The 24,447-nt window shown below is 55.0% G+C and overlaps 2 protein-coding genes across 2 annotated transcripts in view; one reads left to right on the top strand and one right to left on the bottom strand.

Annotated features, from left to right (window-relative positions):
- LOC100523909 (cytochrome P450 4B1) lies at nt 1,233-20,533 on the top strand. Its single transcript, XM_003128017.4, is given in 13 exon segments — nt 1,233-1,584; nt 11,982-12,123; nt 12,301-12,345; nt 12,889-13,016; nt 13,884-14,008; nt 14,418-14,569; nt 14,740-14,846; nt 15,810-16,000; nt 18,380-18,513; nt 19,517-19,581; nt 19,682-19,764; nt 20,183-20,196; nt 20,199-20,533. Coding segments are annotated over 13 exon segments (1,533 nt in total). The 5' UTR covers nt 1,233-1,404; the 3' UTR covers nt 20,366-20,533.
- Nucleotides 23,287-24,447, bottom strand: part of CYP4A21 (cytochrome P450, family 4, subfamily A, polypeptide 21) — a 43,152-nt gene continuing 41,991 nt past the window's right edge. Inside the window, 1 exon segment of the mRNA NM_214425.1 lies at nt 23,287-24,306. Coding sequence (NP_999590.1) covers nt 24,138-24,306 — 169 coding nt within the window. The 3' untranslated portion in view covers nt 23,287-24,137.

The following is a 24,447-nucleotide window of genomic DNA, read 5'->3' as shown; positions in this document are numbered from 1 at the left end:
TGACTGCTGTCCAGTCTCTGATTCCGGCAACATGGTGACCTTACCTTTGGCTCTAGAGGTGTGCGTGGCAGCCAGATTGCAGCCAGAGAGTGGACAGACCGTGTGGGACAAATAAATAGACCATGAGTGCGGGGTCATGTTTTTCCAGCAGGAGGGGGCTTGCAGCACCTCTAAGGCCATAATCAGAATCCACCCTGCTGGGCCTCCTTCTGATGTCCTCTTCCTGACTGGCAACCTGGGCTCCGGGCCTCTTCCACACCGGGCCAGCTCGGAGCCACCTCACACAACACACAACACACACACACACACACACACACACACACACGGAGGTCTTCCTGGAACACACCTCTGACCACCCTTTCTCCTCACCCCCTCCGTGGCTTGCAACATAGAACACAATGTGCTCTTTCATTAATCCTCCATGTTAACCTTGCTCTTGACATTGCAGGGTTCTGACGTGCTCGTCCTTGTGGTTTCTGCTTCACAATACTTCGCATTGCTTTCTTTTCTTCCAAGTTGTGTCCTTCACTGTAACCAGATATTTCTTGCTCCCTCGTATGGGAGGGAGCACTAACGAAGCCAATTGCATTTCAGATTCCTCCATGAGCCCTGGGCTGGGGAAGGAAGGTTGGCTGCCTCCTTCTGTGAGACTCTGGACAAATCCAAGCCCTCCCTGGGCCGAGGCGGCTCCCTCCATCTGTCCAAGAGGGATTGAATTTGATGATCTCTCCTCACTACCCTGAATGTAAGGTTCAAGTCAAGCAACTTCAAGCCTGTACTATGGTCTTGGGGATGGAGTTGACCTTTTTTGACCCAGGATGTCCATTCTGGGGCTAGAACTATGGTGCCTCAGGAAACATGACTCAAAACATCATGAGCCTGGCATAACTGCAAGCCACCCAGCAGCCCATGCTGAAGGGGACAGTGGAAACTCTCTTATTAGAAAGCACAGGCAAGCTGAGCCTCAGTTTCATTATCTGGAAAATGGGTACAGAAAGCCGGTACCTATGTTCTCCTTGTTTGGATTAAATAAGATAGTGTGTGTAGAAAGTATCTGGAACATCCAAGATAGTTTATGAAAGAAGGCGGTCATTGTCGGCTGTGAATACACCACGAATTGCCTTCTGTTTGCTCCTTTAAAGTACCAGAGGGGGAAACTCATCACCTGGTTTCTCTGAACCTGGTTTTTCTTCAGTTGAGTTTTGGGAGAAGGCAGCCAGGCTGCCTCCTCTGTTTTCTGTGAATTTGGGAGCTGTCATCTCTGCCCTGAGGAGCAAGGCGCAGCCTGGGCCCCTGCTGATTGCAGGGTGTGGCTGGATCCAGAGCTGGCAGGGATCCTGCTAGTACAAAGGAGCTCAGGAGCAGCAGGAGGCAGGCGGAGCCTGGGTGACTGCGACTCCAGCCATGGTGCCTGCTTTGCTCTCCCTGAGTCTCTCCCACCTGAGCCTGTGGGCTTTGGGGCTGATCTTGGCCTTGGGCGTCCTCAAGCTCACTTCCCTGCTGCTGCGGAGGCAGATGCTGGCCAGGGCTATGGACAAATTCCCAGGGCCCCCCACCCACTGGATTTTCGGGCATGCCCTTGAGGTAAGTGGCCCCCTTTCCTTCAGGGAACCTGACCTAAACCCCTGGGGGCCCTGGAGTAAGACCCTGTGCTTGGGTGGCGGAAAGGGGATCCCTGGAGCTGTAGTTTCCAGCTATCTTTGCCCCTGGTTCTCCTCTTCTCTCCTGCGTTCCCAGCTGGCCTCAGGTGGGGGTCAGGGCTCGGGGGCACTTCCAAGTGGGGTCCCAAGCAGGCCCCAGACTCTGCCCCAACGTTGTGAGGCCCAAGGTTGACAGAGCTCTGCTAAGGACTAGGCGATAGCATGGACAGAAATGCCTGGCTGGTCTGATACAATCGGGCAATGCCCTTCAGAGCGTAATCAGCATGTTTTGTTCTGCGCAGTGTAAAGACTCCCTTTTTTTTAGGGCAGACGATGAACGTGGAAGTAGAGGTGTGTGCTCTCACCTGAGAGACCTCTAAGAGGGCTTCGTCGGTTGGTGACCCCCAGAGGGAAGGTTCTCCCTGCCAACCTATGGGCTGGCTGGGGAGCCGGGCATCTTCCTGAGTTCTGATTCTGACTTGTCCTTCCTGGTTAGCTTCAGATAGTGGGGACCACTTTATTTTATTTTATTTTATTTTTTGTCGTTTTGCTATTTCTTTGGGCCGCTCCCACGGCATATGGAGGTTCCCAGGCTAGGGGTTGAATCGGAGCTGTAGCCGCCAGCCTACACCAGAGCCACAGCAATGCGGGATCCGAACCGCGTCTGCGACCTACACCACAGCTCACGGCAACGCCGGATCGTTAACCCACTGAGCAAGGCCAGGGACCGAACCCGCAACCTCATGGTTCCTAGTCGGATTCGCTAACCACTGCGCCACGACGGGAACTCCAATGGGGACCACTTTAGTGCCCATTGTCAGGGACGCCTCTTAGCTCCCCACCTCTATGGGGATTCAGACCAGAGTTTTCTGAACACAGGGCCAGGGACAGCTGCAGTGGAATCAACTGGGAGAAGCAGGTTCTTGGCTCCCAGTCCCCGAAGATCCTAACTGACCTATGAGAACCGGGAGTCTGACTTATAAAAAAACATACTCCACATGTTTTGATCTGCAACCAGCTTTGGAAACTTAGGCATAGCTCCCAGAGAGGGAGACTCAGAGAGAGGAATCATACCTCCTGAGAACACTTTCCCCATTCACAGGCTAGGGATCGCCTTTCTTGCATGAGTGACCCCTGGGTGAGGACTGCCCAGGCTTATTTTTGCCCCTCCTAATAGCTACCCTCTCACGATGGCCTGGCCACCTACCCGCATCCTGGAGACACTCAGGAAAGGACAGGACGGGTCTGGGAGGTGAATCAGACCAAAAGGTTCTGCTCTCAAGGAGCTTCTTACTGTCTGGAGGCGAAACAGACCCCAGAGCCTTCCCTACCCCCAGGCTGCTGGGGTGCCTCGTCAGCAGTTTGCACCAGCCCCTGGTTTTGTATTTCCACTCCTGTCCCATAGGGTTGTTGTTTTCTACTTGTTCATCTTATGCCCTTGCCCTGGACCCTGGAGGATGGAGATGTGCTCTGATTCTTCCCTGTCCCTCAGGGTCCAGTAGAAAGCCTGCGCAGGATGGGTCTGATGAACAGATGATCTGGATGAACGGACAGTGAGTGTTGGAATAGCAGGGCTGGGTGTCGAGAGAGGAGACCGGGCGCTGGAGAAGGCAGTGGAGGGGCCAGGTGGTGCCTGTGGAGGCTGTGCAGAGAGCAGAGAGGTCCCTTCCTGGGAAGGTTGAGGTCTGACCCTAACGCAGGTCTGAGAGCTACTTAGGGAGACCTTCAATCCCTTTCCTCTGGTGCCCCCTCCACTTCTTCTTGCCTCCATCAAAGTGGGATTTGCCATCAGCCTGTGGGCTCCCTTAGGACAGAGACCGTGGTTCCTACCCCCAGAGCAGAGCTGGATGCTCTCTTTCCCCCCAGTGCTCCTGCCTGCACCTCAAGTGTGCGTGGAGGCCCTGGAACACTGCTTAGCTCGGTCTTCCTGGCTCTAACACAAGTATCCGAAGGGCCTTGGCACCGGGAAGGGTGGGCAAGACCTGGAGGGGTCGTTACCCTCGGGCACAACAAAGGTTTCCTGGGGAACGATCGCAGACCCCTTGGCCCCGCATGCCTCCAGGGCTTGGCACCTCTGCCCAGAGTCATATCCACACCTGACCCTGAGGAACGGAAAGGGCCTGGTAGGGATTATTTTTCCTAATGCAAAGATGAGGAAATTGAGGAGTTCCCATTGTGGCTCAGTGGTTAACGAGTCTGAATGGGAACCATGAGGTTGTGGGTTTGATCCCTGGCCTCGGTTGGTGGATTAAGGATCTGGCGTTGCTGTGAACTGTGGTGCAGGTCGCAGACGTGGCTCAGATCCCACGTTGCTGTGGGAGTGGTGTAGGCTGGCGGCTACAGCTCTGATTGGACCCCTAGCCTGCGAACCTCCATATGCTGCAGGAGCGGCCCTAGAAAAGGCAAAAAGGCAAAAAGCCAAAAAAAAAAAAAAAAAAAGAAAAGAAAAGAAAAGGCAAAAAGACTAAAAAAAAATAAAAAGAGGACATTGAGGTTCAGGAAGGGCGAGGTGTTTGCCAATGTCCATACAGAAACTCAGGGGCTGAGTCAAGGCTGGGCCCAGGACTTGTGCCTTTTCACTCATACCGAGTAACTGCAAGTTTGACTCCCAGACCGAGAGGTGATGGAAGTAGGGAGAAAGGAAGGAGGAGAGCTGGGGGTGGAAGAGGGCCCAGGGGTGGGGATGAACTTCCATCAGGGTTAACTTCTCCCTTCTTGGTCTCCAGCTACCACCTGTCCTCTACCTGTCATGCTTCTCAGTTCTTAGAACGTGTCACTTTTTTTTTTTTTTTTTTTTTTTTTTTGTCTTTTTGCCTTTCCTAGGGCCGCACCCATGGCATATGGAGGTTCCCAGGCTAGGGGTCGAAAGGGAGCTGTAGCCAACAGCCTACACCACAGCCACAGCAACGCGGGATCCAACACACGATCCAAGCCGAGTCTGCAACCTACACCACAGCTCACGGCAACACCAGATCCCTAACCCACTGAGCAAGGCCAGGGATTGAACCCGCAACCTCATGGTGCCTAGTCGGATTCGTTGACCACTGCTCCACGACAGGAACTCCAGAACGTGTCACCTTGAGGCGGGGTCATGTCCTATTCTTCCAGGGTCTGTCTCATTCCACTCTGGGGCCCAGGGAGGACCTTGCATAGGGTAGGTGCTCGGTCAGATTGTTGGGCTGAGGTGGGGGCCCCTGGGAGGGAGTCACGACTCTGACCTGCGTTGGAAGGAAGGGAGAATGGCAACTCCGAGTCCAGGAAATGTGATGCCTTGAGACGATAAAGCCCACTTCCCGGACCCTGTCCATTGCTGGGACAGTTCCCTTGGCTGGTGCAGGGCAGTGAAGAGCCCTGACTGGAGCTCTGGCTCATTTCCACTCAGCACACATGGATCATGGGCTTTCACTCTCCTTGTCAGTAGGGTGGCGCAAAGCCTTTTTACCTTGCTGGGTTAGAAGAGGATCAACAGAGATGGAGTATAGGTGGGCAGGTAGGTATCAGGTGTTCAATCATTGTAGAGGGATGCTTGCTGCCAAATACATCCAGGCTTTCTTCATCCTCTTCCTTCCTCCCAAATCAACCTAGTCTTTGGGAGCTAGATAAGGTCCCTCTGTTTCCAAGCACCTAGAGTCGTCTCATCAGTTCCTCTGGGTCTTGCCCTGTGCTGAGGCCAGAGGAGGAAGAAACAAGACGAGCGTGGGCCGTCGAGGAACCCCGTCTGTGGTGGAGACAGAAAAGGCAACACCAGGTTCCAGGTCCTTAGGCTCAGGAGGGGGCGCTGGGATGAGCCCAGACGCAGCAGGCTGCATAAGTGTGGAAGAAAAGGAAGATGCCCCCTGTGCAAAGGGAGAGGATGGGAAGAGCCCTGAGTGTTTAAGAAATGAATTTGTTCACGAACTATTTGCTCCCCAAGGTCTCATGTGTGTCTGTGTCCGTAGCTCTGCATCTCTGGAGGGGTGATAGGGGTGGGGGAGTGGGGAGGTGGAGGCTGGAGTGAGAGGGGCTGATCAGGTGGGACCTTGCAAACCGGGTCACAAGGTTTTCCTTTATTCTGAGCACATAGGGGAGCCAGGCAAGGGATTCATGCAAGGGAGCCACAAGCTCAGGTTTGCGTGGTAAGAAGATCTCTTTGGCTTTGAAGACTAGACTGCCAGAGATTAAATTGGAGACAAGGAGAGCAGGGTGAGCGCTGAGGCCACGGTGTAGGCAGACGCTGACGGAGTGAGCTCGTGGGACAGAGAGAAGTGAGGGAGGGGCCGAGCAGTCTGTCTTGGCATCATGGGCACGGGAGAGGGGGGCATTAAGCCAGCTGTGAGGGTGTCAGTGAGATCCCCTACATGCACTAGGAAAAGGGGGGCATAGGATTGCACTGGAGGCTTGGTTAGACTGTGGTATCAACCTAGCCGGATCACAGCAGAATTCGGCAAAGTCACCTAAAGAGAAAAAGCCCCCTTGAGCCACAGGACTGGGTTGGAGCCTGGAGGCATCAATTTCTAGGTCTGAGTGTAGAAGCGTGGGGACCCGAGACCCAGGAAGAGGAGGGAGGCTTGGGGGCTTGCAGCAGCTGTCGTGTCTGGACACAGGAGCCTCGGATTCTGAATCTGGAGTGTTTCTGTGGCAGGACCTTCCCCGGGGCACTGCTCCATTCGGCTCTCTTAGTTCTGGCTTGCTGATTCCAGTGTAAAATCAGCTGGTGGATCTGCAGAGGAGAGGGGCAGCTTCCACGAGGCATCCCCTCAGGATCACTCTGTATCACGGGGGAAAAGTCGTTCCCACATTTCTGGCTGGTATCAGCGTGGTGGTTCCCTACCTAGGTCCTGAAGGGGGGGGGGCAGGTGTCGGGGGCAAACAAGCTGTGTTCACTTGTGGGAATGCTGGGTTTGAGAGGCCTGGAGTTAGTCCTACAGAGACGTCTGGGGGTAGGTGGTCATGTTTCTGGAGCTCAGGAGCTCAGGTAAGCTGGGATGAGCTGTTGATTGAGGAACCACTGTCAGGTAGATAGGGAAAGGACCCCATGGGAATATGCCAGAACCTACTGGAAAAAGGTGCAGTGTGGGAAGAGGCCAAGGGCTGTATGTGGGAGCCTAGGTCTTTGGTTAATGATGGGTGAGGAACTGCTGAGAGAGGGGGTATCAGGAGAGGTGGGAGGGCATCCAGGAGAGAGTTCAAGAAAGAGGGGGGAGTCTTCCATGTGCTAGCAGCTGGAAGGCCTCTGGGCTGACCCCCAAGGAGGGTGCTCAGCAAAAGCCATGCTGGAGAGGAGGGGGCAGAGGCAGGAGGAAGTGGAGGCAGCTCTTTGAGAGGTTAGATTACGAAAGGAAGAAGGAAATGAAATGTTAGCTTGAGGGAGGAGAACCTCCAGAGATTTTGTTTGCTTTTGCCTGTGGGAGTGACTTGGGCATGATTTAAATGCAGATGGGATGGAGCTGGTAAGACAGGAAAGAGAGGGGCTGATTGATGGCTCCTGAAGTGAGGGTTGGAGTCAAGACAGGAGGGAAGCTGGCAGCAGGGCAGGTGGTTTTTCAGGTCTGGTGGCTAAATTTAACAGATTTCTTATCTGATAGCATCTATTTTCTCTGGGAAGTATAGCAAGCGTAATTTGCTGGGAGCAAGAAGCAGAGGCATGGAGGGGTCAGTTGAGGAAAGAGAATTTTTTGAGGAGCAGACTAAGTGCTCGACCTCATAGTTGAATCCCCAGTTTGTGCAAATTGAATCCATTTCTTCCCTGTACCAATTTTTAAGGTTATTTCAGAGATGCTGCTGCTTCTCAGCCTTCGTTGGTTCTTCTTGGCAGGCACTCCTAAGTCTTTAGCCTTGAATACGCAGGTGGAACACACAGTCCTTGGCCCTGGCTGTGTGACCCAGAGGAACTGGCCAGGCAGCCATGTGATCCCCAGAGAGAGGATGCACCAGCCCTTGCAACAGGTTCCACTGGTAGGGCCATCCCTACTCTTACCAGGTTCCTGGGTGATCAAGGGCATGTAGGAGAAAGGTGGGCATGGGGAGCAGGGCTAGCTTAGGCTCTGAACATGTCAGCATGAGGTCAGGGTCTCCTGTCCCAGGTGCCGATGCTGCAACGCGGTGCTTTCATGACTGATGAGGGGAGTGGGGCTCAGATGAACCAGATCAGCCAGGATCCAATCCCCAAATCCTGCGAGTCTGGTTTCTTCGTTTGTTTGTTTTTTGGCTTTGACCAGGGCAGGCAAACTTCCCCGGCCATGGATTGAATCCATGCCACGGCAGTGACGCTGCCAAATCCTTAACGACTAGGCCACCAGGGAACGCCAAGGCTGGTTTCTTTGTGACTTAAGCCTCTCCCTGTTCCCTGTCAATTGGGGTCCCTGGACCTGAGAGGGATGGAGAGAAGGGGGGAAGCCATGGTGATCAGGAAGTTAGCAAGTAAGATCCAGGAGGGCAGATGAAAAATAAGAGACATGGGGGTGGGGGGGCAGGGGGCAGTTCCAGGGACACCAAATAGGAAGGAGGCAGGAAAGGGGTCGGTGACACCAGAGGGACAGCTTCCTACTACTGATGGGTGGAGGTGCTGTGGGTCCCCTGTAACCTTTTGGACACTGTGTTTACAAGGGCGGTGAGGGTTCTCATGACACCCCAAGGCAGGACGCAGGATTGTGAGTTCAGAGGCAGAAAGGGAGGGGCTCTAAGGGGAGATTCCCCTGGACTCTAGTGGTGGCTTGGAAGGAGAGGAACCTCGGAGAAGGTGCACATGGATGGCTGGAGACCAAAGTAGCCAGGCCCACTCCCCAGGCCCTTGGGAGAAGGGCTTGGGCTAGGCAAGAATTCCTGGGGCTCCATTTTCAGATGCCCTATGTCCTTCAAGACTGTTTTCTGGAAGGTAAATACGGCTTTATTGAGTGGGTGAGGACTATGGAAGGGAACTTTACAGGGAGGAAAAGCTGGGCCAGCACTCGCCCAGAACTCGACATGAACCACACACCCTAGGATTGTGCAGTGCGCAGTTTATACAGCTGAACACAGCCACCCTGACAGGCTTCAGTGCGCCGAAGAGAATGTGAGGGTCTAACCCAAGTGGGAGCACTGCGAACCTATAAGATGGGCAAGTCAGTTCCTATCTCTGAGCCTCAGTTTCCTCATCTGTAAGAGGAGAGCAATTGTCCGTTGCACATTAGGTACATGAAGCAATCTATGAATTCACTCCTGACACATAGAAGATTCTCAATACACATCTGTCCCCTTCCCTTCCCTGTGTCGAGAGACAGAATGTGGAAACGAGCAGTGAATCTGGACAGTAGCCAGAGCAGGCAGGCGAGGGCCGGCTGGGAAAAACACAAAGAAATCTGCAAGGCTCTTGACGGCACAGGAAGTGCTGCTGGTGGCACTTCTTTGACTCCCTCGACTGGGGGAGACCTGGGGCTGCTTCCTTGTCAGAGTGATCTGTGTTGAGGTTCACTGGATGCTTTGCATGTTTTCTCCCTCCTTTTTTGTTTTCCTTCTTTGTCATCTCCTTTATTCATTCCGTTCATCCAGCACGTGGTTTATCAAGTGTGCACTGTGTCTGGGGCCCCCTGCTGAGGTCTGTGGTGACCTGGGCATGCCGCGTATGTGACCTGTGCCCTTGGGAAGCTCACAGCCCATGGACGGAGTCAGGTCAGGGGTCCTGGGGTGTGAATCCCAGCTGCATCACTAACTAGCCATGTGACTGAGCTTCCTGTCCTCATCTATGAAGTGGGAATTAGGATGGTGCCTCTCCTATAGAATTTTCCACAGATTAAATAAAAGAATTTGTGTAGCAGGATTAGATCAGTGTGTTCGATGAATGTCAATTTTATTAATTTTTTTGGGGGGGTCGTAGATGCAAACAATTATAGCACAAGGCTGAATGTGGGTGAGGTCCTCACAGCGCTGCAGAGGGCTGGAGGAGGCGGAGATGTCAGTTGGCGGAGGGTTAGAGAGGCTCCGTCCTCAGAGGAGCAGGCAGGAGGTCAAAGGGCGTTGGGTCTAGGGTGGACAAGGAGCAAGGAATCGTAGAAGCAAAGGCACAGAGGTGATGCCGCCCCCCAGGAGGTCATCTTGGTTTTAAACTTTCAGACTCACAAGGCTGCCAGAGGCACGGTTAGCGTCCATCTACTCCAAGGATACGGGCAGCTGGCCAGCAAGGCGACACACAGGCATTGGCCATACAGCTTCTCCCCGGGGGCTGGCCAGGGGCAGGGAGGCCAGCTCCACCTTGTGGGTGTAGGCCCACCTATTATATTTTATTTTATTGGCTGCATCTTGACATGTGGAAGTTTCCTGGCCAGGGATCAAACCACAGGCCACAGCAGTGGCACCATCAGATCCTTAACCAGCTGAGCCCCCAGGGAACTCCTCCACCTTGTTTTAGAATCTCCAAGTCCCACGGAAACCCTGTGTCCACTAAGCCCCAAGGTTCCTGCCAGGGCCATGCGCATCACAAGAGTCACCACACTCAGGGGAGCCCAAGGCGTGCTGTCCCCATCAGGTGTCATGGTTCTCTCTGTCCAATGTTATTTACCAACCAGGGTTCATTTTGGTCACAGCCATGCTGTCTAGCAAGACAGTAGGGGTTCTACGGCTGTCAGGTTTCCAGGAGAACAGTTGGAGGGTGTGACCTGAGGTCAGCCTTCCATGTGGCAGGGGACAAGGTTTGGTTAATCTTTTACCCACAGGTAGACTCTCAGGGCACGTGCAGAGACCATTCTTTAGTGCAACTGGAGGGCATCAGGGAGGAGGATGTGGCAGGAGAGGCAGCGGACAGATAGGTTTGAGGGGGAGCGAACCTCTAGGCGAGGGCTTCCCTTGTGCAGGATCCAGTGTGAGATTCTAGCAGGCATCTGAGTAACAGGGGAAATCAATCTTCGAACCCAGGTCTGGCAGGCTCCAAAGATTGTGAGGTCATGGAGCCAACCCTCCTTCGTTCACACCCCGGCTCCCTCGCAAGCTCTGAGTTCTTTGGAAGCAACTTCAGATCTCTAAAGTGGGAAGAGTTGTTGTGAGGATTGGATGAGTCAAGACATCAGGGGCTCGGGAGTTCCCTTACCGTGCGGTGGGTTGAGGATCCGATGTTACTGCTCCAATTCCTGGCCTGGGAACTTCCACCTGCTGAGGGTGTGGCCAAAAAAGAATTAAAAAAAGGTAGAAGGTGCTTAGAAGAAGGCCTGGTACATAGCAGGTGTTTAATGAAGATTCGCTCTTGATATGCCTCCTCCCAAACGATGGTACTCAGATTTCTTGTGAGCCCCATGGCAGGCCAGTGAAGTGTTTTAAGCGTATCTCTAAAAGGCTCCCTCGAAATAGGGAAAAATACATAAACATATAATGGAACATCCCTACGGTGGAACACTAGGCAGCTGTTAAAAATAGTGAGGCAGAGTTAAATGCGTTAGTTTGAAAAGAAGGACAAGCTAAGTTAAATGAAAAAAGGCAGGGTTTGGAAAAGTATTTCCCATATGCCTCGTTTACATAAAGCACCCCAAGGCGAGTGGATGTGGCTTGAAAAACTTCCAAAGAGCACACACCACCCTCCGGCTGATTTCTCCAACCTCGGCTAAGGCTGCTGTCCCACCATGTGGAAGCTCCTGGAAGACCTGATTTTTCCTGCTCCAGACACTCTGTGCTTGCTGTTCCCTCGACCTGCAGTGCTATTCCCTTACTTTTCACAAGGTCAGATCCTTCTCATCCTTCCAGTTTCACCTTGAACGTGCTCTCCAGCAAGAGACCATCCTGGGTCACTCTCTTTAAGCCGGTCCCCCTGCTAATCTCTCTCCCAGTACTGGGTATGTTGCCTTCTTTATACTCCCTTCTATCTGTGACTGTTGTTTACTTGTCTATTGTCAATCTTCCTGCCATAGAATGAAAGGACAAGACCATGTTTATCTCATTCCTCTGAGACATCTAGACCGTACCCTGCACACAGTAGGTCCTCAATAAAAACGTGTTCCGTGACTTAACGGGGGTGGAGTTGAGGTGGTTTCCATATTGCACCATACGCTGGAATTCTCTTTCTAATGAAAAACTTTGATGCGGAGAAGAAACCTCTTTCTGGCTTTCTGTGTCGATAGGGGATTGGTGGCAGGCAGAAGATGGAAGCAGGTGGCCCCTTTGGGGTTGCTGAGCTAACTCAGGGGCCATAAGAGTGTGGCTTGGACTTTGAGCCATGACACTGGGGAGGGGACTGAGCCTAGAGGTGTGCATGAGGGTGGCTGGCTGGGAGAGGGGTGCGGGAGGAGGGGGGATGTACCCTGGGTCTTCCTGGGAAGCCCCCTCTCTTCCCTGCCCAGGGCCCTTGCGCCGGGCTGGTGATGCTGGCTTCCTGAGTGGCCTGACCTTCTGTTGTCTTTTCAGATCCAGCAGACAGGGAGTCTGGACAAGATGGTGTCCTGGGCTCATCAGTTCCCCCATGCCCACCCACTCTGGTTGGGACCATTCCTTGGCTTCCTGAACATCTATGAGCCTGAATATGCCAAAGCTGTGTACAGCCGAGGAGGTGAGGGCTCCCGGGAGAGGTGGGACCTCCTGAGAGCGGAGGGCCCCGGGCGCTATGTGTGGAGGGGTCTCGCATCTTCACCGTACATCTAGGCATCTGAGATACCCTATTTATCACCTAGCTCCCTCCAGAAAGCCTTCAGTCCCCTCCTGACCCAAGCTTCTCTTTCTCTTGCAGACCCTAAAGCCTCGGATTTGTACGACTTCTTCCTCCAGTGGATTGGTGAGTGGACACCTGCCTTCCCTGCTTTGGTGCCGGGTGGGCAGGACCTCTCCCTGCTCTGTCCCTTCCTTCCCAGGGCCTGCTCAGCTTTTCCATCCAGCAGACCCCCTGCCCCCAACTGCGCATCCTAAGCGCAGCTGCTTAGTGGGAAATAGAGGAGGAGGCAGGAGAGCACTGGCTGATGGGGTGGTGGGGCTCAGGCACCTTCTCCCGAAAGGGTGCCCTTTTCCCCCTGGACAGGCAGGCAAAGGCTCTGGACAATGTGTCAGTCGAGGAGGTGGCACTAGAAGTGATTCTCGATTTTATGGGTGGTGCTGGTTGGGGCAAGAGCCTGAAGAAAGGAGTGGTGGCAGGACCCAGGCTGGTGTCAGCAGAGGCTGTGAGGCGGGGTGGCTAGTAGGCAGAGCTGGGTGGGGATGAGAGACTGGGCAGGGAGGATGGGGTTGGGATGGGGTGGGGTGGCATGTGCTTGGCCCCAGGCTGCCAGGGGCGGGGCAGGATTGTGTGAACTAATGGGTGCTCTCTCTCTTATCCCTTCCCCAGGGAAAGGCTTGCTGGTCCTTCATGGGCCCAAGTGGTTTCAGCATCGCAAGCTGCTCACACCTGGCTTCCACCATGATGTGCTGAAGCCCTATGTGGCAGTGATGGCCAATTCTGCACGCGTCATGCTGGTGAGTGAGCTCCCTGTGCCAGACTCCTGGAGGCTGTGCTGCAGGATAGCCCCTCCCCTCCTCCAGTTTCCCCTGGAGGAGGGCAGTGAGGAGAATTGCTGAGGTCCCGAGGCCTTGTTCTGCCTGACACCTGCTGTGGGCTGGGTGCTGACTAGGTGCTGAGGCTCCATGCAGCCAGGCAGCCCCAGCCCTTGTCTCCACCACAAGACCCAGCCGTCCCTTTTCCCAGATGGAAGGGCCTCTGAGAGACCTCAGTAAAACTCCTACTGCAGCAGATTTGAGGGCTGCTTGTATTTGAGAATATTAAGAAGGTCTTTCACATCCCCGAAGAGTCTCCACATTCCTGGCCTCAGTAATGTCGAGAGCGACTCATCTCTAAAAGGGATGCCTGGGGTCAGGGGTCAGTTTCGGAGTCTCAGGGCCAGATAATCCCCAGAGGTTGCCCAGGCTAGTCTTTCCCTTTGCAAGACCCTCCTCCCTGGCACCACTGCAGGCCTGACTTACACACAGACTGTGTGGGGGAGTTCACGATTTCTTGGGCCTCCTCTTCCCTTCCACACGGCTGCCCTGGCTGGGAAAAATGTGTGTGGGTGCCATGCCTCCTGGTTCTGCCCTCTGAGCCTGAAGCCCCTTCCCCTCAAGGCCCCCATAATAGCAGGATGGGGACCAGGCCAGGGACTGGGGGTGGATGGGGAAGGGGAGCTGATGGGTCCCGGAGGGCGGGGTGGGGTGGGGCACCCAGCCCTGCTGGCCACACCCTCCCTGGGGGGGGTACATCCTGTGCTCCTGGCCCAGACCAGGTCATCAGGGAACGGAAGGCAGCCCTGCTGGCCACACCCCCACATCACCTGCCATCTCTGGCTCCAGGACAAGTGGGAGGAAAAGGCTCGAGAGGACAAGAGCTTTGACATCTATCATGACGTGGGCCACATGGCACTGGAATTGCTCATGAAATGCACCTTTGGCAAAGGAACCAGCGGCCTGAACTACAGGTCAGGGGGCACTCTGGGCTGACCACTGTCTCCTCAGGCCAGTTCGGAGGGGAAAGGTGGCAGAACTCCCGGGCCCTGGTCTCAGAGGAGACAGGGTCCAGCCCTAGGGAGCCCCAGTTGGGAGGAGCTGGGCCTTTCCCATGGCTTTATTTTTTTTGGCTGTGCCTGTGGCACGTGGACGTTCCCGGGGCCAGGGATCGAACCCGTGCCACAGCAGCGACCCAAGCTGCCGCAGTGACAATGCCAGATGCACGGGGGAGAATTCCTCCCACGGCTGCGCTGGGAGGCTTGATGGCGGGGAGAGGACGGGCAGAGAGCGCTGTGGTTGGGACTGGGTCTGCAACGGAGCCACGCGTGGGGTCTCTGCTGTGGGCGAGGGTCTGAGCATGTCCTTCCCTCCATCGCGCAGCGACAATGCCTACCACCTGGCGGTCAGAGATCTCACGCTGCTGATGCAGCAGCGCCTCAGCTCCTTCCAGTACCACAACGACTTCATCTACTGGCTTACCCCGCATGGCCGCCGTTTCCTGCGGGCCTGCCGGGTGGCGCATGACCACACAGGTGGGCCTTTCCCGCATGGCCCAGCCACAGGAAGCCTAGACTGTGGTCTAGACTCTCTGGGCCTCTGGGGACCCCTCCCGTGGCAAGACCTCTGTTCCCCATTTGTCAGAGAGTCCCTGGGTGGGTCCCTGGGCGGGGGTGGGGGGTGACATCCTGTGCTCCTGGCCCAGACCAGGTCATCAGGGAACGGAAGGCAGCCCTGCAGGATAAGGAAGAGCAGGAGAGGATCCAGAGCCGGAGGCACCTGGACTTCCTGGACATTCTCCTGGGAGCCCAGGTGAGTGCACAGTCACCCATCTCTGCCTGGGAACTCAGCCCAGAGCAGTCTTCAGACCTTCTGCTCCTGGGGCAGGGCTCATGGGACAGCAGCAGGGGCTGTTGTGGCTGTTGTGCATTGTCTTCCTCCTTCTCTGGCAACTGTGACCTCTTCCATGTCCCATGATCAGCAAAGGCTCAGAGGTAGGGAGGTGCTGGGTGCAGCCGGCCCTGGTGCTAGGTTGAGATGCAGTGGCAGGGAGGCTGGGTCCATGCCAGAAAGCCTGCAGACCAATTCCAGACTTCGAAGACTCTGAAGCATCTCAGCATCTTTGAATCCAGACTTTATACCTTGACTTCTTCATCCATTCATTCGCTCATTCACTTGGTCCTTTAATCACTCACCCGACACACTCACTGAGTGCCACCCTGGGTCAGTTCCCCTGCTAGGGGTGCAGAAGATGAGAAAGCCCTGGCCCTGCCCTCCGGATGTTCACAGCCTCGTGGAGGAGACAGGAGGCGGACTTTGACAGACATCTCTTCGTCATCCAGGTGGCATTCTCTGTTAGCAAATGAGCAGAATTGGCAGGGCTGGATGAAGCCACGGGTCACTTGGCCAGAAGGATCAAAGGAGGCTTCTGGGGAGTTCGATGGTGGCCTAATGGGTCAAGGATCCGGCGTTGTCACTGCTGTGGCTCGGGTCACTGCTGTGGCATGGGCTCCATCTCTGGCCTGGGAACTTCTGCATGCAGTGGACCCGGCCAAAAAGAAAAGAAAAAAAAGAAAGGTTTTCTGGAGTAGGAGGCATCCAAGTTGGACTTGGGAGAACAGATAGGAGTCTGGGGGAAGGTCCCAACCCTTAGTCTGAAAAGGCGCTTTCTCGCCCTCCCGTCTTCCAACCTTTGTTGGATGACAGCTGTTATGAGTTCTGGTTGGGACTGGCCTCAGATGCCTTGGGCTGTCCCATTGTGCCTTCCTGTCCCAGGATGAAGATAGGGTCAAACTGTCAGATGCAGACCTCCGGGCCGAGGTGGACACGTTCATGTTTGGAGGCCATGACACCACCACCAGAGGCATCTCCTGGTTTCTCTACTGCATGGCCCTGAACCCTGAGCACCAGCATCGTTGTCGGGAGGAGATCCGCGAGATTCTTGGGGACCGGGACTCCATCCAGGGGTGAGTGAGGCTGTGGGTGAGCCCTCTGTGTCCTCCTTCCCAGTCCCAGGGAGGGGCTCTACGGAGCGCTGTCTGGTGTCATTCAGGATGACACAGGGCCAGCCCGAAACCAGGCAAGAGTGGTGGCCATTTCCCTTTGTGCTGCGGCTTCTGGGGGACCGTGTGTGGACACACCCCTGAGCCCTTTCTTCACAGGGGAGCCTTTTCAGATGTGGGTCACCTGGAGAAGCCTGGCGCAGGAGGCTGACCTCTTGCTGGCTGGCTCACTCTGCTGGCAGAACCTGACTACCCGCCTGGGTTCCCGGACAGAACAGGGAGCTCTGGGAGACAAAAGATTTGGAACAGAGCTGGGGTAGCCAGGGACACCGATTTCCTCCCACCTGCCTTTGGATGGCCTGGTGCAGCCTCCAGACTCCTCTGATGAAGGAGAAAAAGTTGTTTCCAAAATTATATCAGGAATTCCCTGGTGGCGCAGTGCATTAAGATTCAGGTGTTGTCCCTGCTGTGGCCTGTGTTCCATTCCTGGCCCTGGAAATTCTGCATTCCTCGGATGTGGTCAAAAACAACAGCCCACCCCCGAGCCAATCACTTAAAAACGTTCCACAGTTTCCTATTTCTTGGTTCAAGCTTGAACTCATTAATACAACACTGATGCTAGCCTCTCTCTGCAGAATTATATTTGGCAACCTCCCATGGGCTCCTCTCCCATCTCTGCCCTCACCCCCTCTAGTCCTGCCTCCTCCTCTCGGGCCTTTGAATCTTGTCTCCTTTCTCTCCGGGCACCTGTGCCACCTCCCGCATGGGGCTGGGCACACAAGATGCTCAGTCGAGGGGAGAAACTTTAGATTCATGAAAGAGACTAACTTAGAATTCCGGGATCTGGGATTTGAAGGGTTTGGGATTTTGAAGGGTGTCGGAGGTTGGAAACTTCCCAGGGCGGCTGGCCATGTGCCGGGTGCTGTTACAGGTGTGTGGGGTAGACGAGGGGGAGCCAAGTCTCTGCTCTGGAGGAGTTTTTAGAAAGAAAAACTCACAGAACCAAAAAGCTAGAGAAAACCACAGGATGGAGTAAGATTGTGTGGCCCCATGTTGAGGGCAGAGGAACCCAAAGGGGTGGGGCCTGGGAGTTTCCGGGTGGTCTCGTGGTTAGGACTGGGTGCGTTCACCACTGTTGGCCGGGGGTTCAATCCCGGGTCTGGGAGATGAGATCCCACAGCAAGCCTTGGTCCCCAAACCAAACAAAACCGAAAAGGGTGGAGCCTGAATTGGCTTTCAAAGGGGGTGTGCAACTCAAACAAACAAAGGGCGAGAGGTGGCCTTCCAGGTTGGGGAACAATACGAACACGGCCTAGAGGCAGGGAGTTGAAATACCTACGTATTTTTATGTTCACTTCATATTCCATCTCAGCAACTTACAGGCCACTTGTTCAGTAAAGTGTAGAAACAAATGAAAGATGAAGACCGGGGGTGGGGGGACCCTAGAGTTTGAGGCTCTGTCCTAAGATGTTGCACAGTATCACTGGGCCACATCTGGGCCTGAGCTTCCTAGTAGCAAAATGGAAAAGATGTTAAAAACTTTAGGAGGCATCATTTAATTAGACCGTGATGCCGACATGTACACATTTCCACCCCGCAACGGAGTCTGTCATTGTTTATGCATTTCTTTTCGCTTTTTTCTTTCCTTTTCTTTTTTTTTTTTTGTGTTGGTATTGTGTCTTTTTAGGGCTGCACCCATGGCATAAGGAGGTTCCCAGGCTAGGGGTCGAATCGGAGCTGTAGCTGCCGGCATACCCCACAGCCGCAGCAACGTAGGATCCACGCTACATCTGCGACCTACACCACAGCTCACGGCAACGCTGGATCCTTGACCCACTGAGCGAAGCCAGGGCTCGAACCCACAACCTCATGGTTCCTAGTCAGAGTCATTTCCTCCGTGCCATGACGGGAACTCCTGTTTATGCATTTCTTATTTCATTCGACCAATACATATCAGCCCGCAGTCCTTTCCATTCCAGCTCCACAGGGGAAGTTAAGCAGAACCTAAAGATCTGTCCCTCGTGGGGCTTCTCGGAGCTCCGAGAGACAGGAGTGACCTTGTCTTTGATGGTCCGGTGCGCAACCCCCCCCCCCGCCCTACCCCAGGGGCACGGCTGTGAAGCAGGGACCTTCGCCTAGCAGTGAAGATGAGGCAGGGATGCAGAAAGGCGCAGCTAAAATCCCTGGGTCTGAGTGGCCACCCCGTGTCCAGGACACTCGGAGCACCCTGGCTCTCTGACTCCGGTGTGCGGAGGTGGTGAAGAGGGGGACTCGGGGCTGGGCCTCCTCGCTGCGGGACCCTGTTGCTCCCCATCCCAGAAAAGCCTTGTTTGTTGCCGGCAGGGAGGATCTGGGGAAGATGACCTACCTGACCATGTGCATCAGGGAGAGCTTCCGCCTCTATCCGCCGGTGCCGCAGGTGTACCGCCAGCTGAGTGAGCCTGTCAGCTTTGTGGATGGTCGCTCTCTGCCTGCAGGTGGGATGGGGCAGGGTTGGGGGTAGACTGGAGTCCTTGTGGATGGTCTGTGCCTTTGCATCAGTGGGAAAGAGCCCTGCATTCTGATCCCAGCTCCACAAGGTCTGGATAAATCTCTCCACCTCTAACCTCTGCTCTCTGTCTTCTGTAAAATGCGGGCCAGAAGAGTCCCTGCCTTATGAGGCTGTTGTTAGGATTAAAGAGACAATACTCACCACCACACAGGGTGTGCCCTGAACAACTTCAGGAGGCATCATTCACTTGTGCTGTGTACAACCTGTACAGCTGTACGCGGTAGCTTTGTAAGGAGTGTTTAACTGCACCTAGGAAGCACCCAATGCATGTTTGCTGTTACTCCTGATAGCATAATATTATGAATAGTGACTTCCCTTGAGAGTCAGTGAATGGAAAGCAGAAAGTGTGTATGAGCCCTTGCTTGTCCTGCCTCGTGGTGGGGTGGGTTCATTCATTCTTTCTTTATTTTCTTTTTCCATCTTGCAAATGTCTGTGTTAGATGCTATGTCCAGGGGTGGGGCTGCAGGAAGTACGTGTGATGATGGTGAAAAGTATTTTGATGTGCTGAGGGTGGTCACGAACTCTCTGTCACTGGCAGTGCTCAGGCAGGGGCTGGTGCCCAGGTAGGGAGATGCTGGAAGATTCCGGCCCTGTGAGGAGGTGGCCCTGGCTGTCCTTCCAGGTTGGGGAACAATATGAACACGGCCTAGAGGCAGGGAGTTGAAATACCTACGTATTTTTATGTTCACTTCATATTCCATCTCAGCAACTTACAGGCCGCTTGTTCAGTAAAGTGTAGAAACAAATGAAAGATGAAGACCGGGGGTGGGGGGGACCCTAGAGTTTGAGGCTCTGCCCTAAGATGTTGCACGACATCCTGGGCCACATTTGGGCCTGAGCTTCCTAGCGGCAAGATGGAAAAGATGTTAACGAGGGCCAAAAGATGTCCCAGGGCCCCCTGGTCACCAGGCCTCTGCTCTGTCCGCAGGCAGCCTCATCTCTCTCCATATCTACGCCCTTCACAGAAACAGTGCCGTGTGGCCTGACCCGGAGGTATGCCGTTCCTGGCCCCAGGGGTCAGATAGGGTGGGTGGCTGTGGGGTCAGCCTCCCCCAGGGCCTGGCAGGCATTTAAGCAAGTCTTGTCCCCTCAGGTCTTCGACCCCCTGCGCTTTTCCTTGGAGAATATGGCTGGACGCCACCCCTTTGCCTTCCTTCCCTTCTCTGCTGGGCCCAGGTAAAGAGAGCCCAGCATCCCTGGTCCTCTGGACGGCGGGGGGGCTCAGGATGGCGGACCCTGGGGGGAGGCATTGTCTGGGGAACTCTGGACTCGGGGGACCGTGCTAGGTGTCTGGCAACCCTGAGGCAGCGGAAATTGCAGGGACCTTCTTGTTGCCCTTAGTATATTCCTGTCCCTGGCAGGTGGGGTGTGTGAGTCATTCCAAGAGAAACCCCTAGGCCACACCCCGCAGTGAGAATCTCCCTGGTCTGGGACCCTCACCATGTTCCCAAGATCTGTTTCTGAAGCCCAGATCAATCAACTGATCAGCTAATTACCCCCCAGTCGTTACTGCTTTCCATTGGCCACTGAGAGCACTGCATTTCATCCCCCTGGCAACCCACAGCCTGATGTCACTTTGTGCTGCTTGCCACAGGAACTGCATCGGGCAGCGTTTGCCATGAAAGAAATGAAGGTGGTCGCAGCCCTCAGCTTGCTCCGTTTTGAGTTCGCCCCGGATCCCTCAAGGCCACCCATCCCGATGCCGCAGCTGACCCTGTGCTCCAAGACCGGCATCCACCTCCGCCTGACGTCGCTGGGCCAGGGCTCTGGGAAGTAGCTCTGCGGAGAGTAGGGCTCCCGACAGCCCGGGCTGTGGCCTCTCCCTGGCAGCTGCCTAAACAATCACCTCAAGGGCACGGCAATGGAAACACGTGTCTATAAATGCTTAGCATGCATGTGTTCCAGAGTGCTTTCATTCATTCAGCAAACACGTGGTGAACATGTACTTGCTTGTAGACCCTCCATTTATCTCCTATAAGTGTCCATCTTTCTAAAACGTAGCAGAAATGCACATTCCAGCCTTTGTGACACAGTGTGCACAACAGAAACTGCCTTGGGATTGGTGGCTATAACCAGGCACTCACCCACTCCGCATGATAGACGGATGGCTTTCAGTCTGGTTCCTTCGCTGAGATCTGTTTCTTCGTTTAACTGCGTGTGTGTGTTTGGAATATAAGAGACATAAGGAAAAAATTGCCCTAAATCAGAAATGCACAAGACAATGGGTTTCTAAGGACAACTCCCTGGTCACCACTGCTGAGGTCAAGGGATGTGGAATATGGTTTCATGGGTCTCTTTGGCACTCCTGCCATCATCAGCATCTGCGTCACAGTCACCTGGTGCTCTGGGCATGTGAGCTTTGGCTGGGGAAGGTGGCAGAGCAGCATTATAAGGGGGTTGCTTGGACAGGATGATGTTTGAATCAGACCTCGAGGCAGGAAGAGGTATGAAGGTGGAAAGAGGGACTTTTAGACAGGGTGTCAGGCTGGGGCCACATGATGAATTAGTGATCCTTCCTTGGCAGTCCCCGCAGCAGCTGCCTGATGGCTAGGGGTACATACAGCCCTAGGGTTCAAGTCGAAGGCCATTAGTCGGCTCCAAACCAGGAACTAGGCAAGTGTGGAAGGGAGGGCCCTGGATGCTTGGATGCTGGGGGCAGGGGCAAGAGGGGAATTCTAGTCCTGGGACTTGGCGTCGCCTTTATGTTGCCCTGGGGAGAGACCATCTGGAAACACATCCTTCCTGCTATTGATGCTTCCCCTCTCAGAAGACGGTCACAGCCCTGGAAGGTTGGCCACCAGTCATATGCTCAGTCCTACAAAGCCCTGTCAAGACCCAGATCTCCCTGTCCACATGAGGATGGGATGCAGAGGCCTCAGCCAGGGTGTCCCCCATGCCCCCCGCTTTCCCCTCCGTCCTGGCCCTCGACAGACCTGTCTCTGTGCAAGTGAAGAAATGGTTTCAAAAGGCATCACCAGGGAACAGGGCCTAGAGTCATAACCATCTCTGGCCCATGGGTGGCTCCAAAGTCTAAGACGTGTCTGCTTCCCTTACCTCTGGGTTGTCACGAGGCCTGTGGGGCTGAACTGGAAGAGGCTCTTCGACACTAAGGGAAGGAACCTGGGGCCGAGATGCTCGGAGCTTGAGCTGAGGCTTCTGACTCTGGAATCTGGATAAAGACTCCATGAGTAGAATTGCTTCTTTCTCTGAGGGAGGAGTGGGTGAGAGCTCCGGAGCCAGCGGGAAAGGCAGAGGGCTCCGTGTGAGAGGGGAGGAGCTGGGGACCAGCAGGCACTAAAGATGATTCCACTTAACCCTTCCAGCTCTCCAAACACACCCTGCGGCGACCTAGGATAAGGGCTTGTGTGTGCATGACACGTGGTGTGTGAGAGGCACACACAGCTGATGCTGCACAAGGGTGTGTGTCTACAACGAGTGGTGGTGGGGGTGTACCTAGGAGTGTAGACACAGACAGGGTCTTTCCCACTCTCTGGACCTTCTTAGTCACTTTGCATCCCCTGCAAAATCTGTGGTGAGAGCCCAGGTCTAAGGCTGGAACCAAAATACAAAATTTCCATTGTGTTGTGCTCTGAGAGTGATGGGCTGGAGAACCTCTATACTACCTGAGGAGAGGGGACCTGCCCAGCTTCCTACCCAGGATGCTCCCAGGTAACCCTTGTGCCCCACCCCCTGCCAGCACTGAGCATCCACCTGAGCCCTTCTTGGTGCAGAATGAACTAGCCCAGTGAGCTAGGAACCAGGGGACTGGGCTGAAGGTCCCAGCTGGGGTGATGTCCCTTCAGCAGGCATATGGTGGCATCACCCCACCGGAGAGGACAAAGGGAGGTCTCCTGTGGCACCGAGGGCCCTGGGCTGGGAAGGACAGGGTGGGGATCAGAGGTGGACCCTTGTGCAGAACCAGTAAGAGAGCAGGGGTGCTTGCAGAGACGCTGGGGGAGAGTGCAAGGGGCCTGGGGCTGGTCAGGGCCCAGGGATGGGGGAGAATGGACCAAACCCAGTCTCCAGGAGAGACCGGGTAGAAGAGGCCCCTCCTCCCTCAGGGTGGCCCAGCAGACAAGCCAGGGCTGTAGGGGCTGTCCTGTGGGGGAGGGGCTGCCATCTGGTCCCTGCCTGGGGTCAAGCCTTGTGGCCACCTGGTTGCTGCCTTGTGACAGCTGCCCACTTGTGCCACTGAGGAGCCTGCTGGCCCTATGCGGGAGGAAGGGCTGATGGGACTGGTGACACGGTCAGGCTGGGTTCTTGTCCAATCTCACTGGGAATGAAGCACTGGGCCCCCACGTGCCCCCAGGCCTGTAAGGCTTTCCTGCTCAGGAGCAGAGGGGCTCTGGCTGGGCCCCACTCTGAAGAAGGTGGTATGAGGAAGCCACCACGGAGTAGCAGGGAGGGGTAGGCTCCTTCCTGACAGGTGACAGGTGAGGGGTGACAGGTGTGAGCTTCTCCCCTCTGAGCCTTTGGAGACGAGCCCTTTCTCCTAACTCAGCTGCATCGGGAGCCTCAGGCTCTGGGCAGGGTGTGGGGCCTCAGGACCCCAGGGTGGGAGGTGGCAGGGGCACTGGGACACGCTCAGCCTGCTGGGGTCCTCCCCTCCTCATCTCCTCTGTCTTTCCTCCCTTCCATTCCTTCTCTCTCTTCCATCCAGCCATCGCCTCTCAAAGGAAGACACACAGACTCCAGGTGACACAGCGAACTTTATCAGGGAGTCGGACAGAAGGGAGGCCACGTGAGGGACAAACATGTAGAGCCCCAAGGCACGGGACAGATGGGGGCCCAGAGTGATGCTAGCCACCCAGGATTTGGCAGGCTGAGCAATGGCTGCCCAAGGCATCCACCTGGGATTCTCGGAGCCTCAGATAGCTGTGTTTTCTCTGAGTGGGCCCGTGAGTCCACCAATGCCCTTACGAAAGTGCAGGTGATGTGAAGATGGACCTAGAGGGCCATTTAGAGATGGCACTGGATTTGAACGTGGAGGAGCCTCCAGGCGCCAAGGAATGCAAGGACTGCAGCTCTCAAGCCTCAACAAGGCAGAGAGAGAGAGAGAGAGGAGAGAGTTTCTCTCCCATCCCTACATAGGAGTCCTGCCGACATCGTTGCTGTGGTCCAGCCACACCCATTTCAGACGTCTGATTCCAGACCCATCCGAGGGTGGTTTTGTGTTGTTTTAGTCACTAAGCTTGTTGGAACTTATTGGAGCAGCAAAAGGAAATGAATCCATGGACAGACAGAAAAGCAGAAAGGCAGAAGGACAGGGAGAGGGCAGACCGACTGGAGGACGGCAGGTGGTGGCTCTTGATGTGGACACTCAGAGATCCGGGTGGTTCAGAGACAGATGGACAGATACACAGACAGGGAGCCTGGAGAGAGGTGAGAGGGAGAAGGGCAGAATGTCCGATGGGCAGGAGGCAGGGCATGAAGTCGCCTTGCAGGTGGTCCAAGAGAAGGGGGCAAAGAGGCAGGGGACAGGGGAGAGGGACAGCAAGACAGGGTGGCCAGCAGGAGGCCTTCAGAGCTTGTCCTTGTCCCCACAGCGGTTATGGGATCTTCCTGAGGTTCAGGTGGATCCCATTTTTGGACTTCAACACAATTCCTTGAATAGGAACGGGAATCCTGGAGGGATCTGGTGCCAGCTCAAAGCGGAGCAGGGTCAGGGCCACAACCACCTTCATTTCGTTCATGGCAAACTGCTTCCCAATGCAGTTCCTGGTTCAGGGAAGAAAACAGAAGGAGAAGTGCTGTCAAAGCCTGTTCTGAGCAGGGCCGGCTCGGGCCCCTGAGCGCTGGCCAGAAAGGGGCACTCAGGGCTGTCCGTGTGACCCGACCCGACCCCCTTTCCTGGCAGGT

Source organism: Sus scrofa, chromosome 6 (assembly GCF_000003025.6).
Source record: "Sus scrofa isolate TJ Tabasco breed Duroc chromosome 6, Sscrofa11.1, whole genome shotgun sequence".
NCBI lineage: Eukaryota > Metazoa > Chordata > Mammalia > Artiodactyla > Suidae > Sus > Sus scrofa.
The sequence above is the reverse complement of the archived record's forward strand: the minus strand, read 5'-3'. Positions and strand labels throughout refer to the sequence as shown.